Source organism: Alligator mississippiensis, chromosome 11, assembly GCF_030867095.1.
Source record: "Alligator mississippiensis isolate rAllMis1 chromosome 11, rAllMis1, whole genome shotgun sequence".
NCBI lineage: Eukaryota > Metazoa > Chordata > Crocodylia > Alligatoridae > Alligator > Alligator mississippiensis.
This window is the reverse complement of record NC_081834.1, coordinates 25,452,143-25,469,925: the sequence shown is the minus strand read 5'-3', so window position 1 is coordinate 25,469,925 and position 17,783 is coordinate 25,452,143. Positions and strand designations below refer to the sequence as shown.

General features: G+C 43.2%; 1 protein-coding gene across 5 annotated transcripts in view; it reads left to right on the top strand.

Moving 5' to 3' along the window:
• The window catches only part of CCPG1 (cell cycle progression 1), a 44,883-nt gene that overhangs the window by 19,068 nt on the left and 8,032 nt on the right, over nt 1–17,783 (top strand). For all 5 annotated transcript variants that reach the window (XM_019477466.2, XM_006276871.4, XM_019477464.2 and 2 more), the window contains 4 exons: nt 1,271–1,388; nt 4,594–4,673; nt 4,830–5,037; nt 10,567–10,821. In XM_019477466.2, the coding sequence (XP_019333011.1) occupies nt 1,271–1,388; nt 4,594–4,673; nt 4,830–5,037; nt 10,567–10,821 (661 nt within the window). The remainder of the gene's footprint in view (nt 1–1,270; nt 1,389–4,593; nt 4,674–4,829; nt 5,038–10,566; nt 10,822–17,783) is intronic.

Here is a 17,783-nt window from a genome sequence, read left to right as displayed (position 1 = left end):
TTCAAGAGTGAAAAAGTTGTTTGCTTTTTTGTACAATCTATTTTGTTGTAACATCAGGTTAATATACTTTTTTCTTAAAAATAGCTGAACTATTTTAGTGCAACTCTTCTCTCCTTGCCTCCTGTCTCTCTCCAGCTCCAAAAAGAAAAACATTCTTATGCGGGCACCAAGCACAGAAAATTTCATATAGATGCTAAAATTTGGTAAACTTTTATAAACAGCTGAAAACAAAGTCTTGTCTTAGAAAGTTTTTAGGTTTAAATATAGTTGGTGGTTCTGATTCTACCTGTGAGCATCATTAAAATCAGCTCAACATGAGGTTAAGCTATAGAAAGTGATACGTTCACATGAAAAAGTATATAATGAAACCAACACTATTGCAGGGTGTAGACTGTTTGGAGCACCCAAGACCGACCCCGTGTGCTGCTTAGGAAACATCAAATCAAATGGAAGTAATTTTACATCATGTAAGCGGCACTCTGTACATGACATGCACTGAGCTATTTGTGCATGTGCATGCATGAGAGAGAGAGACTGGACCACCTGCTTGTCAGTATCTGATGGACAGAATTGAAATAAGGATCAATAAATTTATATTGAGAATGTTCTGTTTCAGATGGCATATTTCTGCATAAGAAACAGACCATTCCTTAAGAGGAACATACTGTTTTACACTTTTTTTTTATTGTGATCTAGATCCATTGTTAAGCATGTTGAGACTTTAACTAATAGATTATGCTTTGTAAATCTGTTGAATTATTAGTGTCACCTGTTGCTTTCCATCTGCAATAGTGTTGGTTTCATTATATACTTTTTCATGTGAACGTATCACTTTCTATAGCTTAACCTCATGTTGAGCTGATTTTAATGATGCTCACAGGTATGGAACCATATCTTTGACTGTTCAACATCATCTTTTTTAGGACAAGGGATTTCTAGATGCTTGAACTGGCAAAGGCAAGATATTTGATCTCTAAAATCTACACGTTCAGTCAAATAAAACATCATATACTATAATAGACTCCAAACAAGTTTTATAATTTAAGTGATAAGCCTAAGTATTAATTCAGTGGTGTGTGCATCATAGTTTGCCTTTTCAGTATTTCCCCTACCTTCTTAGTGTAACTATTTAATTTAGAGCTTTCCAGTTTTCAGTTTGGAGGAGTCATTTTTGTTGATTACTGTTGTTTATTGCATTTTCCCTGTTATTCTTTCATGGTTCCTTAGTATTAAAATAACTTTTTATATAAGCAAATCTATTTTTCTTCAGGGTTCTGACATAGAAACAGCGGTTTCTGAAAATGGTGGAACAACTAGTAACCATGAGTTCGCTTCAGAAGAATATATTACTTTGCAAGAAGAGGAGGAGCAACCGTTAGATTCAAGCAGTAAGATATTAAAACCAGAGCCGTTTTATAAAATATGCGGATATTCTGTTATAGCAACTAAACCAATAACATTACCAGTATTTGTTTCTCTGAAATGATATTTTAAAGTTTAAGTGCTTTTCAAAAATTGTTTTTGATCAAGGTGGGAATCTATATTACAATATTCTCTAGTATCAACAAAGATTAGGGGACAGTTAAGTCCTGACCAGAGGAGCCTATACTGTAAATATATAATATATTGATAATGTAAATATATAATATATTCATATATGGCTAAAGGCCATGCAGCAAGTTGGTGGCAGTGGGGAACAGGACCTGGACTTCTTGAATCCCAGTTTAGTGCTTTATCAGCTGAACCACACTGTCTCTTCCAGGTTATGGAACTGGTTTTCAAAAATATGAATGCTCATGTATAAACACCCAGTGTAACTAATTTCCTGAATTCATGTGTATAAGTCAGGATTTCTGCATGTACAGTGTGTTCAAACTGAACTTATATACACATACTTGCACACATGTATTAGGTGTATGAAAATGTGCATGCATACTATTTTTTCCTCATTTATAAAATTTCATGCTACTTGAGGTAAATTTTATGAAGTGATCTTAACAGTGAAATCATTGCAGAAAGATATTTCGGTGTTTTTAACAAGTGGTAAAATACATTATCAGGTATTGTATGATCATAGAATTTTTAATTTACTTTCTTGGAGTTCTAATATTATAAAAGACTTAATCTCTCTGTCTGTCCATAATGCTTTATTTGTGCTCCAGTTGACAGATGAAGAGCCAATCAGAGTGTGTAGAAGTGCTTGGACAGGGGGCAGTGTGCCACCATGATGGTGGGGACACAGGGGATGAAGCGGGGGGGCAGGGCAGGAAGGCCACTGGAGTTGGCCTCACCCCCCCGCCCCCACACACACTTTGCTCCTTGGAGGTGATGGCGGCGGTGGCACAGGGGCAAAGTGGGGTCAGGGGGGCGAGGCCTCCCCCCTTCCATCATCACCGCCTGCAGAGCAGTGGGGGGAGGGGAGGAGTGGGCCTAGGCCCAACGTGGGGAGAAGGGGAAGCAAGCCCTAGTGGTGGGAGAAGCTAGCCTGCCATGGGTGTGGGGGTGAGCAGAGGGTCTAGGGCGATGCAGCAGCGGTTGGGGGAGGGGAGGAGCAGATCTCCTCTCTTCCTCGGGCCTGGGCCCACTCCTCCCCCACCCCCTCTCCTCTGTGTCAACCCAGAACCCGCTCCTCTTGTTCCCTCCGCCACCGCCTGGTTGGCCCGGACCTGTGCGCCCCCTCTCACCCGCCCTGGGGCGGCCTGGTTTCTCCTTACCCTTGGGCCCAGTCCTCCACTGCATCAGGCCCGGGCCCGCTCATCCGCTCCCCCCGCTGCTGTGGCAGGGAGCGGGGGGAGTGGGCCTGGACCCCAAGCAGCAGGAGGGAAGGGGGGAGTGGGCCTGGAGGAGTGGTGGCAGCACTGGGCTCCATCCCTGCCTGCTTTTCCCCCCCCCTGTCATTCTTGACGGGCAGTTGGCTAGTCTAATATATAATTTCCGTTATTAAAAAAAGGGTTAAGCCCCCTATCATCTGGTAATTACTTTGAAAAGTACATTAATTATCCAGATTTACTAATGCCCACCATAATGTCTTGACAACCGATGATATGTTGTTTAATTAAATCTCACTGTATCTTTTGGACGTAGATTACAGCTAGAAGGAGTGTCTGAACAATAACTTCCTCAAACCATCTTATTATAGTGACAAAGTACTTGGTCTCTGATATGTGTTAGAACAGGGGTGGGCAAAATACAGCCCACAGGCTGCATTTGTCCTAGCAGGCATTTTCATCTGGCCTGTGGCACCCCGCAACAAATTGTGCCCCACTCAGCTCTTCACCGCCTCACCCCCCTGCAAGGTTGGGATTGAGGCACCCATTGTGTACACTCCCCAACATACCCTATTGCATCTCACTCCCAGCCTCTTGGGTGGAAGAGCCAGCAGGAGCTTCTGGATGGAGCTCCTGCTGCAGCCACCCCATGGTGGCCGGGCTAGGCATGGGGGTAAGTTGCAGCTGGGTAGAAGCGCAGCATCCACAGGGGTGGCAGAAGCATGGAGCTTGGCTTGGCTGGGCGTGGGTGGTGGGGTGTAGGGACCCCCCCCCCACATTCCCCCGATGGTGTGCAGCCCCCGCTGTCTGGCAGCAGTGGGGAGGTCAGGGTACTTGTTCCTGGTGCAGGTGCCCAGTGGGACACGGCTCCGGCCAGCGCTGCATGGGGGAGCGTAGCCTGCCCGACTGTTTCTCACTGGCGTGCCTGCAGCTCCCACACTTGCAGTGGGGGAAGCTGTGCGCTGGAGCCTGCTGCCTTCCCCGCCCCTTGCTGCGCAGATCCCTGCATTCTTCCGGGAGTGGAGGAAGCCCCACCCCTTGCTTCCGCGCAGAGTCCAAGGCAGGGCTTCCCTGCTGTGAGTGTGGGAGCTGCAGGTGCACGGCACGGAGCCCTGTGATACACATCCACACCCTGTCCCTGCAACCCCCATTGACATATACATATGCTTCAACATATGCTATGCACTCAACCCCCCCACACACTCCCACATCCCACCATACACACAGACAGACGCACCCATCCTCCCACCCCTAGCCACACCCCACCATATACACACAATATAAAAGTGTCACTTCATTTTTAAGTTATTATGCAATCCCTTCTATATACAGTACACAAGCACAAGTTATGACACATATTTTTTGTAATAAAATGAAAATATAGTAGGATTTTGATTTCTACTGTATGATTTGCTTTTTTCTGGTTCTAAGATGGCAACCCCCTCTCCCAAAAGGAGTATTGTGGGGGAAGGGAGCAGCAAGGGGAGGGACTTCCAGTGGCAAAGGTCAGGGTTTAGGGGGCAAGACTTCTGGTCCCAGTGTGGCGACCAGAGGGTGGGGCAGCTGTCAAGGGGCGAAGTGACCTATGCGGCTCCTGACAGCTCATCAAAACTTGTTAAGCAGCCCTCCACCCAAAATAATTGCTCACCCCTATGTTAGAGGAATATTAAATAATGAAGTTAAATATGCTTGCTGAAAGTGTTTTCAGATATGATTTGACTTTAGAAATTGTTTGTGTATGTACACATTGGTATTACATTGGCACTAAATAAAAGTGGAGCCATTGTGTTTAATCCTGCACTGATAACTTTTGTTTGTACTGTAGTAGAAGGCAACAAAGATGGTGCGTCATCGATGGTAGAAACTCCTCTGTCTGCCTTGGAGGAAACCAAAGCAGGTCCTGAGGTAAAGTTTATATTGTACATTTCAGAAACTCAATTTGACAATAGCAGACAATATTATTAAGGCACACAACATGTTTCAGTCTTTTGCTTGCAAAGCATTAAGAATTCTTAGCATTTAAAATGCTCTCTGTTTGGTATGTCTGTTTTGATCTTTTAGGCAAAGAAAGAAAGTGTGCCTGATGATGGTTCCTGTATTGGGGCTAATAGTGATGATTCTGACATTGTTACCCTTGAAACACCTAAAGCAGAAGAAGTTCCCACCCAAGAAGAAGCTGTGGTTGATGATGAGGAAGCTCAGAGTTCAGAAGATTTTAACATGGGTTCTTCCTCTAGCAGTCAGTACACATTCTGTCAGCCAGAAACGGGTAAGAGCAGCTACACTGTAAAGAAACTATGTACCAAGAGCAGTACAAAGCATGCTTTGTAATATTCTATGGTAACTAGATTATATCAGCTTTGCCTGCCCGTTATAAAATAAGTACATCTCTCAAATGACTGTAGATTTCATACTCTCATTGCCTTGGTTTTCATATTTTTCTCCTAGCCTAAGTAACTTTCAGAATTGCTAGATTGGCAGCATTATGTGATATGTGATTCTAAATACAGAATATGTCACTGTTTCAAAGGATTTATGTGTTTTTTTTCCATTTGTGCTATACATTTCTTAGAGGGAAATATGTAAGAATGTTTGACATTTTACCAGAGAGCTGCAATATATAGAATATTCTATCTCAGGAGTTAGTTACAATCCATACATTGATGTTTAGGGCATTAAAGACTACTATATTTACTTGAATCCAAGACAAGGTGTTTTTCTTCATTCAACATAGAGAGGTAAAAAGCCCCTTGAGTGCAAGGTGAGGATGTGGGACAGGTAGCTGCTGCAGCTCTGACTTTAGTCCCAACCTGGGTCATGATCAGAATTGGAGTCACAGAAACTGCCTGCCCCCTGAAACTTCTGTTCCTACTCCCCTCCGCTCCCCACCCTTCCAGCCACTTACCGTCTGACACGATTGGCTCTGTTCTAGCCCAGGGCACAGAACAAAGGGTACCCCAGGTATCTTCAGCCTGGTTGGGCCACAACCAGCTGCCTTCACTACTGCATGGCCAGGCCAGGGTTGGAGCTATTCTGTGCTGCAGACCTAGGCCAGAATGGGTTTGGAGTCCTATTGGACATTAAGTAGCAGGGGGTAGAACAGGGGCGGGCAATTATTTTGGGAGGAGGGCCGATTACTGAGTTTTGGCAAGCCATCGAGGGCCACATGACAGGCAACCCAGGGCAGATTAACATTAATTTTCTAAAATTTTTAGGGGCCCCGTGGGCCAGTTAGAATGGCTTGGCGGCCACATCTGGCCCGCGTGCTGCATTTTGTCCACCCCTGAGGTAGAAACTGTAGGGGAGGGAGACAGACAGAAGGGCAGAGGCTGCAGGATAGGACAGAAGCTGCAGGGACCACTTGTGGAGGCAGAGTCTGCAGGAGGGCAGAGGTGGCAGGGGGCATGCAAAGCGGGTGCAGGCAGGAAGGTGCACAGGCACTATGACAGTGGCAGGGGGACAGTTGCAGGGGCAAGGGGCAATGAGGTGCCAGGCTGGGCCCTCCCCCACCCCCAGCTGCTGCTTTCCTTGTTGTAACAGTGGTGGGGAGGGAGAGATCAATTTTAAGACAAACCCTCCAATAATTAGATTCTATACATGGAAAATTATATAAAAAGTATAGAGTTTCTATGTATAGAATCTAATTATTTGTGGGGGAGGAGAGGATAAACTTCAAAGTCATTTTGGATCTCGGTAAATATGGTAATAACAGTAACATGCTTATAAATGAACTAGCCAATTGACCGCTATGAATGATGGATTTAAAATAACAAAGGAGTGTTTACATGGCCCCCACTCACCCTTCAGGGCTGGCCATGTAAACACTCCCTGTGCTGCCTCCTTCTCCAGCCACTGGTGTGGGGTTTCCCTCCCCCCTCCTGCCTCCGCCTCCTCCCTTGAGCAAGGTGCTTCCCCCCCCTCCTCCCCACCCCACTCCCCCCTCCATTCCTGCTGCCTCCCTCTCCCTGCTGGCTGTTGGGTGTGTGTGCACCCACTGTCACCTCCTCCGTGCCTTGGGTCCGTGCAGCCAATTGTTGCCCGCCCTCTCGGCAACGCATGAACAGTTGACCAAAAGCATTATGGACAGGCAGACACACAGACAGACAGACAGACAGACAAAACCCTTTTTTATGTTAGAATTATTCTGCATACACTCATCCCCACTATATATAATAATGTAATATCATGTGGAAAAGCTGAAAGTGCCTTGTATATAAAAATATTTTGCAATGTGATATTGAAGAAGAATAATATGAAAAATCAGGAAAGTTGTTTTTACATTAGACTTACACATTACTGCTCTTTTCTCTACTTTTCTCTTTTCTCTATCTTCTTTCTACCTTCTAGCTTATCCTGCTTCATTGTGTTTTATTTTCTCTTAGTTTTCATTTCCATTCATAATAGGCTATATTTGCCCTGCTTCCAAAATATACTGTCTTTGTATTAAAATTTAAAGAGGAAGGCTTATCAACAGCATTATTCTAACTTGGGTGTAGAGAATATGTCTCTTAGGAGGCACTGCCTTATGCCTATGAATGTCCTCAGGCATTAGAAATTGTATATCATCAAAATCTGACCCACCCATTGACTATTAACAAAGGTTCTGTTAATTTCTTTCTTTAAATTTTTCAAGTGATTTCAGTTTAGTTTGACTTTTCCTTTATGACTGAGTTCTAAACTCTTCTTTCTGTTTTTATACACAAAAGCAAATTGGTTGGAGAAGCTGAGGAAGATTCCAGAGTGTTTAAGGGGATGGGGCGATGAACTGAAAAAACTTGTGTCTGGCAGTCTTCCTTTCCAAGGTGTTGTGACTAAATTTGATCAGCTTTTGTGTAAAGCTGACTGCTTGTGTCTAGCATGGATCAATGTTAAAGTACTAGTTAAAGTACTAGTACTGACTTATTCTTATAGTGGTGATGCTCCAAACAAGTGTTCAGAACCACTGTTTAGCGCACATTTGACTGACTTGCTTTTCACTAATTTGGACTATGTGCTTTAAATTGGAATGCATACCAGTTAACTCTTAAAATAATGTATTACTGTTTGTGCTTGACTAGGTAATTGAATGAGTGTTGCTGAATTCCAGATGTGTATGTATCTGGAGAAAGACTGACTTTAGTGTGTTAAGCTCATTTCAGACTGATCTTCAATATGGTGCATTATACTAATACCAATGATGCACTGTGGAAAATGTATAGAGCAAGTTTGCACTTATTTTGAAAGCTGTTTATAATTTCATTAGTTGGCATTTTCTTTTGATTAGTGAAAACACATGGCATCCAAATGTAGATTCTTATTTGCCTATCATTGGGTATCTAAATTCTCATGAGGTTTTAGACTTCCTAAATTCAGGGATAGCACAACAGGGCAAACCTTCTCTATGTAGACACCAGTTTTTCATTAGGCAAAAAAATACTTTATGCCACATTTATGCAGTGAAACTGTGTCTACTCTTGGTTTTCTGCCTAGGTAGAAATGTTGCAGAAAACCTTGCCCCTAACTCTGCTGTATCATCAATTTTCTAGTTTTGATACTTTTTTGGACCATGTCTTGTCTTGAATATCTACAGTGTTTCTCTGTGGATGCTAGTGTATAGCAACATATTTAACCCTGATAACTACTGTAAGAAGGTTTTCTGCCCTAAAAATGTAATGCTATTGAGAACTTCCCACTAAATTCTTTTGTAGAGATTATAAACATCTTGTTATTTGATTGTTTTACTTTCTCTCCCATCCTCTCTTTCTAGTGTACTAGAGAACTTGCCATGCTGGTTAGGAACACTTTGTTCCCCCAACTAGTTCATATTTCACATGTGTAAGCTTACCCTGCCAACTGAATTAACCTTGAAATATTAAACGGTTAGCAAAAATAATACTATTTTGTAAAATACTCCGTCTTTTATAAGGGTGAGCATATAGAATGTGCATGTCCTCCACATGCAAGCTCCACTTTCTGAATTCTAGTTCAAGGACTGTTTTTTTTTTTCTTACCTGAGACATTTATGACACTGGCTTTCATCTTTTTGGGTTGTAGGAGTGCATTCCTGCTTAAATGATCAGTTTTATAAAGCTTATCTTTAATTGCCAGATGATATTAATTGAATTCAAGGTTTATATCTGATAACCTGTTTAAATGTTTCAGTGTTATTGAAATGCCCCTTTATTAAATCAACTTTTAATAAAAGGAGAATTTTCCTTCTTGATCTGATATGTTAAATTTCCATGGCAGGCCAAAAGAGTTTATGTTAATATTCTATGTATTACTTAGTAATCCTCTATAAAATTGGCTTAATTAGCCCCACTGTATACTTTTGGTAAATGTGAATATTATTTTCAGTTGAGGCATTTTAAAATCTCATGCTTTGCTTTGATTAGCTTTGCTTTGCATTGCTTGGCTTTCCCATTTGGTCCAGTGACATTTTGCATGGTTTGCTTAACTGAATGGTTTTGTAGTTGTGAAATTACATAGTAAAGGATAATAGCTTTATTGTTAGATTTATTTAATTGAATAATTATTATCTTCTATATTTTATAGATACTGACAGGATGATTCTTGTATTTAGATCATATTTGAAAGAAGCATAATTGGAGGAGATCTGTTATGCAAGAATACATACACATCATATAGAATTGTAGCACATTTTTGCCACGTGCATAAGCATTTACTGTCTTACCAGGAGACTCTGGCAGTAAAATGCAGATATCCCAGTAGTTCTTTTTCTAGTTAAACGTTGTGACTTAAATCGTAGCTGATCCTAGCTTTCCCCAGAAGGCTTGATTTACAGAAATTGTTGTTTGATTCCAGAGTGCTAGGGAGGGCTAGATAGAAGGATTTATACGATACAAGTTCTGTATACCACAGATATATAGTGTTCTTTCATCTGCTGTCGCTACTCTATAACTACACAGACACAGTGGTAAAAACAGTCTTTTTGTTTTCTATGCAGTAGTGCTGAAAAGTGTTCTTCAGGGAGGTGGGGAAAGATTGTAGTAGGAAGCTATGGTAGCTGTTTAAGGAAAATAAAAACATTTCTTCTAAAAATTGATGTAATAGAAAACTATATTTTATTAATAATTACTTAGTAATCGTCATTTTTATTATTGTAGACAATGCAAACATTATCTAGAATTGTTTCTGTATTTCATTTGAATATAAAGTGTTGAGTGATACTGCTTAAAAGAATACAGTAAATCATTTCTAGAATATGTTGTTTTTAGGTTTTCATTCCAGCAGCTACTCTTTCATTAAGTAGTTCATTGTCTTTTTTTATTTATAGATGGATAGGGATATGTGTATATACACACACAGGCATATATATGAAACTTGACTGCTCAGGGTTTTTTTGTGTTTAACAGTAATCTGCAGTAAAAATGGAAGTAGTATTTCTCACTTGATAACTTTTATAATTATATCCCATTACTTTATTTTAGAAGATAGTTTTTCTTTCTTAAGCTAATTCTTTCTCATAATCAGACTTTAACTGCTTAGGAACTGTTTGACTGCAAATTGGAATAGAACTTGTTTTCATCCTTGTTTCCTGGATTTGCTTTCTGTTAATAGATTTTTAACCCAGGAAGTATAGTTTTTAGAACAGGGAATATGGCATTCTTAAATGAAAACATCTTTTTCTTCTACGTGACCATTTTTGTAGGATATAACATATAGTGTTCTCTAAATGCAAAATGGCAAAATATACTTCGTTGACTGGCTTTTTAATTAAATCTAGTATAGCCAGAAAACAAAATGGCAGACATGCTTCATAATTGATTTGTTTAAAAGTGTTATGTTCACTTTTCAGTCTTTCCCTCTCAGCCTGCTGATGATGAATCAAGTAGTGATGAAACCAGCAACCAGTCTAGTCCTGCACTGAGAAGGCGACGTGCAAAGAAGAGGTTAGCCTCTAGCTCTGAATCGGAGGTGGGGCTATCTAATGAGCAGGAAAATGTACCTCCCAAAGAAGAGAGACAGAAGCGCCAGTTCAGTAGCGGCCTTAATCGGTGCATTATACTAGCTTTGGTGATAGCAGTCAGCATGGGATTTGGACACTTTTATGGTAAGTATGTAGCAAATGGATTCATTTACATAATTTTCAGGGATGGTCTGTAAAATGCATATTTGAAATACTAGTGTATTGAGATTTTTCTTTTAATTCAAATTAATTCATCCTGGTATGTTAGTAGCTTCATTTTCTAGTATTCTTTTTGGTTTAATCAGAAGTACAGGTTGTAATAACAAGTAACTTTTATTCCTTAATGTTTTGTCCAGGGCTCTCTTAACTCATATAATAAAAAGCTCATAGGAATGTATCCCATTTATACAATCTTGTATATACCTATTTTACTGTTAGATAGGAGGATATGTTTTATTTCTTGTCTTGTCTTTTAGCTTGTTAACCCTCATAGACAGAAAATATATTGCTCTGTTCATAAATAATAATGTGCAATTACTTCAATAAATACCTATTACTAATAATAATTTTTTTCAGTTTGTTCACCTTTAAACAATTTTTTTTTGTTCTTGAGCTGTTCTTTCAGTTATACTTGTTGTTGCTGATAGGATAAAGGAAGACAATTCTGGCTTTAATATTTGTCTTCTGTTTAAAAGGCATTATGTAAAATATCTCTTGAAAGTGTACCATAATTCTCCATGCACTTTGTGGGCATACTGATAAAATTCAGCATAGCAGTGACTTCTCTTTAGTTTTTTGTAGCACTGTCCGAAGAGTCCACTACTACCGGAACAACTTAGTATATCATAACTGAATGATTGTCTCTTGAGAACTGTTCACTTAAAGATACTTGACTGGTGGGTGCATATCACACCCCAAAGCATTCATCAGAGACTTTTTTTGTCATAGGAATACCTGTACAGCAGGGGTGGGAAAAATACGAGGGCTGTGTGCAATTTTGACAACCATTTCGTTTCAGAGGTGTTTCGGGCTGTTTTGACACCCAAAACACCGAATCCGAATCAAAACGGAAGGCTCCAAAACAAAACTGAAAGCTCTGAAACATTTCGGAAATGTTTCTGAGAATTTCAGAGCCGGGCTTGCAGGGAAACAAAAACTAAGAGGAAGGAGGAAGAGGGAGGGAAGGACTGGTCTGCTATTGACATCTAGCTCCTGGTTTGATTCCCCAGCTCTCTAATCGCTTCCCCCAGTTCTCTGATCATTTCCTCAGCTCTTCCTGGGAGGTGCGGCCCCCGGATCTGTGTGCATGGGGCCGCACTGGGTGGGGCCAGTGGCAGCCACTCGGTGCAGCCTGAGTCGAGTGCTGGGAAGATTGCGGTGCTGCTGCTGGCTCCAGCCTGCCGGGAAGTACTCAGTGCTGGTGCTGGTCCCAGCCTGCAGCACCAGCATACTGTCATCTCGCATGCAGATCCGGCAGCCTGTGCCCCCCAGGTGGGCTGTGGGTCTGTGCCGGACTCTTTCTGGGGGGGCACGGGCTCCCAGAAATGCGTGCAGGATGACAGCCTACCGCCGCTGCTGACAAGTGATACTAGTTTTGCTTTGAACAGTTTGAGGTGCAGTGTCACAAAAAACCTGCACCTGTCTCCTTGAAACTTGGCAGGCTTCATGCCCTCAGGCAGGGCTACCATCCCTGCAATTTTCGTCTGAATCAGGCAAGAAGTGACAAAGTTAAAGGTATTTTAGTGATTCCCCATTATAACCTATGGCCAAAACACCAAAACAGCGTCGAAACTCCAAAAGAGATTTGGCCACATTGAAACGGGACAGTGATCCAAAACACCAAAATGAGTCACTGTTCCTCTGAAACGCTGAATCTGAAACCAACACAACACATAGCTCTACAAAATACAGCCCGCAGGCCAGATCTGGCCCATCAAACTATTTTACGTGGCCTGTGGTTGCTCCTCTGAAGGAAAACTGTATCCAGTCCATGGCTTCCGTAGCTTTCTTTGGCTCTCTCCCTTTTCCCTTCCTCATGACAGTCAGCTGCAGCAGCAGTAGCCCCTCCCTTCCCCTCCCCTCCCCAGCTAATCCATGCTGTCCTGCCCCCCAGCTCCTATTGTAAGCTCCAAGGCAGGGGGCGCTGAGCTCCTAGCCAGGCTTCTGCCCAGAGGGTCTATCTGCATGCTGCTCCAAGCCTGTGCCTGGAAGTCAAAGCTCAGGTAAGGTTCTCCCTCCTGCCGGCGGGGGGGAGCCAGAACCTGCGGGTTATCCGGGCTCTGCTGGGCTGGGGCATGGTAGGGGTGCAGGCACTTTGAGCCATGTGGGTGCAGGCACTGGCGCCACACTGTATTCCCACACAGCTTCAGGCGACTCCAGGTGCACCCACATGGCCCAAAGTGGTGCGCAGGAACACTGCTTGGCACAGGCTGGACCAGGTCCAGATAACTCCAAGCTCCCTTCTCCCTGCACCCCCTTCCCAGCCCCAAGTTGGCGTGCGGCTGTGCCAGTCCTACACTGTATTTCCACATGCCACCTTGGGCCATGTGGATACAGCTGGTGCAGCTCCTGCCCAACCTGGCTGCGTGCCAGGCACTTGGGACAGGGGGTGCAGGTACAAGTGGGCTGGGAGCAGCGGGTCATCCAGGCCCAGCCAGGCCAATGCTGCGCTCTGTTTCCCACCTTCTCCCTGCACTCCCTCCCCCACCCGAATCCCTGGTACATGGCCAGGTTGGGTAGGAGCTACACCAGCTGGACCCACGTGGTCTGAGCCACCACGTGGGAATACAGCATGGCACCGGCTTAGGGCTAGGGAGGGAGTGCAGGGAGAAGTGGGGGGACAGAGGTTAGGGTCCTCTAACCTTTGTTCTTTCTGTCCAGGGGTGGGGAATTTTGGGGGCCACTGGGCCCCTTAGGCCAAGGGAGTTTTGGTGAACTGTTGCAGGGGGGAGTGGGGCATTGCTGTCCCAGCCCACAACAGCTCACCCAAACTCTGTAAGTGGTCCTCTGGCCCAAATAATTGACCACCCCTGCTATGGAGTATTCCCTTGGCCCTGCCACCATTCCTGGCTAAGGGGATAATGGGGAGTGAGCACTTCCTGCTCCTTAGTTCTAGTCAGCTGCCTGGATGAAACTGTTCAGTCCACACTTTCTCCTGGGCACGTTATACCCACTTTTCTTCAATAACTTCCTTTTATTTAATTTATATTTCCTTACCTTTTTATTTACCTGGATTTTGTTTTTGTTGCTCTCCTCTCCATTTCTGTGGGGAAGTTAGTTATGTTCCTTACTAGTTTCCCCCACCTCCGTTTTTCTTCAGTGTCATGAGGCAGCTTCCAAATCTTATCTCATTCATGTTTCCTTTAGTTCCTGGATGCCTTTCTTTTTTCTTATTTGGGACTGTATGTGGATTTACCATGTCAGTTTCTTGATCACGGGTTCAAAAATTGACCCTCTTGCAGTGGATTGATGCAGGTATCAGATGGCCATTTGGCATGGGTTAGATGCACCACCAGCTACTCCTTCCAAGGCTAGATCCAGAAATAGAGGAAAGCCAAACTACACGTTCTCCTCCTTGAACAATTGATGATTTCTTCATCAAATCCTGGTCCTTCAGGCGCCAACATTGAAATTTCCCCAGGATCATCTGCCCAAAAGCCTCTGGCACTGCTTTTGGCAGAATCCTTACTCTAGAGGCTGTTCTCTGGTGCTGGGCTCTGGCAGGTGGTTCCAGCTTTCACCTTACTAGCCAAAGTATGAGACTTTATAACCAAGTGAAGAAAGGGAATATATGAGTAATTAGAGATCTTCAAGATGTAGTGTCTGCTTACCCATTTATATCCCACCCTCTTCTCCTCATTCTTGGAGCTGGATGCAGTTAGGGCACTGCAGCTGAGAGGAAACTGAGGAGCCTGAAGTGTGCACTGCCATTTGGCCTCTTGGTGAGGGGTTGTGGGGCCGGGGCACGTTCTGTGCGTACAGCTATGGCAAGAAAAGTTCCCGGTCAGCTCATGGTGAGACGCATTTACTAGTTGAGAATGTGTATGTGGACACTATGTCTTGAGGAACTCCAGTTACTGGAACTAACTTTTCTCAAAATTGCTAAGTCAAGGGACCAACAGTCTTCCTCCATATCTATTTGCCACAATGGGCATTGTAATGTTGTAGTATAAATATTAAGTAATATAAAGAGCAGTGCAGACCATATTATAATTATGCCTGGGTTAAAAAAAACAGTTCTAAAATGGGAATATGATCATTTTTAAATTGAGTTTTATTAGACTAGTACAAGTTTAAATGTGTATAGTATATACCTTTTAAATTGAATTTACCCTTGAATGTAATTTGTTGTTCTCAGGTAAACCTGAAGGTAAGAATCACTGACTGTCATGTGTAAAATGTTGTGCTTGCAATCAGATTGACTTTTAATATATATATTGTTTGTTTTTGAGGCTTAATAGTTGCTAGCATGATCAAGAGTGTTCAAATCAGTTATAGAATATATTTTTATGCAGTGCTTGCATGTGTTTGCATCCATTATTTGCATAGGAAAACAGATTGATCATGCATATTGTTCAGGTAAAAGCAGTGTGGACCAATGGTTCCATTTCTCCGATAGCATTTTACTGTGACAGCTTGTTCAGGTCACTTTTTTCTTTTGTTTCCTCATCTAGAAAATGGGACCTGAGAGATTTACCTTTCATTACAAAGTGCTTTAAAATATATGGATGAAAACCTCATATTATTAATTTATAAAGACCATATTTTCATAAGAGCTGTGATTTACTACTTTAGATAAAAGAAGGAAAAAAATGTTGTCTTTCTGTTAGATTGGAGGGGGAAAAAATCTAGTTAATATTTTTCTAAGTAAAAAAAACATTTTGTGGTTATGTGAGCTAAGATTTCTCTAATGTTCCTACCTCCACAGAGTAGCCAGGCAACTGTGAAAAATCTGCAAGTTTTCTTTTCCTTGGGAAATGAATTGTGGTTTTTTTTATTTTCTAGAACGTGGGCTTTGCACTCCATTCAGATAGTTTATAAGATGCTTCTAATGTCTAGTGAATTCTAGTTTGAGGGCTGCTGTGAAATGATCATTGCTTGCCGGTTATCTCTCTCTAAAGTAACTGGTTTTGTGCTCTAGTCATAGGGTTTCCTCTAAGGCAATGGTTCTCAACTTGTTTGCCATAGTGGGCCACATTTACAACTCTCAATGTGTTATGTGGGCCGCACATTTATGTGTATCCAGTTAAAAATGTTTTAAAAGGATGTCACATGGGCCGCAGCAGTGTGCTGATTGGGCTGCCGGGTCGTGGGTTGAGAACCATTGCCTTAAGGAGTCATGGGATCGGGGTCAGACTGCTCCCTGATCTGTGACAGCTTCTTTAAAGAAAAAGCTGTAGACAGGTTAGCTAGATGTTAATCAGACAGCTACCTCTTTATTAGGTTAAACATTTAGGACACTGTATGTAGGAAGCCTTGGGAGTTGTGGCTTGAGAAAGAAATAGGGCTGTATGAACTGCTTGTCTTTGTCTCCCTTCCTCATTGATAGTGTACAACTGTAAGACTGCAGGGAGCAACAAGCAACTTAGGAAAGCTAGAAAATAGAGAGAAAAGCCTCAACTTGGCCATGACTAAGGACTTTGCCTAAAGGATTCTGAGTTAGCTGAGGCCCAGAAATAGCATTCCTTTTCTTTTGGAGCTGAGTTTATTAGCAGAGCTTTAAAAGGTTTCTAAAGTAGGAGCTGTTAGTGTTTCCCAAAGTGTGGGGCATGCCTGTTACAGGGGAGGGGGTGGGGCATGTATAAACCATGGCCACAATTGGTGGCACCTCCTTCTTGAGTATCTGTTACCATTTTCCTTACTACTGATTACCAGTTGAAGGGCAGCAGCATGGAGCTGGGGCATGTGGTGGTGTGGGGCTCTGGCAGGGCACCAGTGTGGAGCTGGGGTTGTGCGATGGCATGGGGCTTTGGCTGGGGGGCAGCATGGGGCTGTGGCCGAACAGCAACATGGAGCCAGGGGCATGGAGTGGTGTGGTGGTCTGGTTGAGCAGCTGTGTGGAGCCATGGGCATGACAGCACAGGGCTCTCACTAGGTAGCAGCATGAAGCTGGGGACATGCTGCAGTGTGGGGCAGGGGCATGTGATGGCACAGGTCTGTGTCTGGGCAGCAGTGTGGGTCTGGAGGCATAGATTCATAAATACATAGATTGTAAGGGGCTGGAAGGGACCTCGCAAGATCATCAGGTCCAGCCCCCCCTGCACTAGGCAGGAAAGGCGACCGTCCAGTCTCCTCTTGAAGATTTCCAGGGTAGGCGATTGCATTGCCTCTGGAGGGAATTTATTCCACTGTATGGACACCCTGACTGTGAAGTTTTTCCTAGACTTAAGCCTAAAATGGTCTTCCAGGAATTTGTGGCCATTACTCCTGGTTTTCCCCAAGGGTGCCTCCGTGAACAGTTGTTCACTGAGCCCTTTATGTATTCCCCTGATGTAGCAATAAGCTGCTATCAAGTCCCCTCTCAGCCTTCTCTTTTTTAGGCTGAAGAGGCCCAAGTCCCTCAGCTTTTCCTTGTATGGCTTACCTTGCAAGTATCTGATCATATGGGTGGCCCTTCTCTGGACTCTCTCAAGCTTTTCTGCATCCTTATTGAAGTGCAGTGCCCAGAACTGGACACAGTACTCCAGCTGTGGTTTCACCACTGCTGAGTAAAGCAAAAGAATCACTTCCTTGGTTTTACTTGAGATGCATCGGTTGATGCATGCCAGAGTATTGTTTGCCCTGCTGGCTACAGCATCGTACTGACAGCTCACATACATACTGTGGTCTATTATTACCCCTAGGTACCTTTCAGTAGTGGTGCTAGTTCAAATTGGCACCACCAAGCCTGTAAGTACGTTGGGGATTGTTTGTCCCCAGATGGAGCATGTGGCAGAGTGCATTTGGGCAGCAGCACAGAGTTGAAGGGCTGTGCTGATTATCATGTCCGTCTGGGTCCAGGGACCCCAAATTCTGTGGCAGGCCTTACCCCCCAACTTTGGTAGTCCATAGGACTACTAGCAGGCCACATGAAATGGTTCTGTGGGTTGGATCCAGCCTGCAGGCCA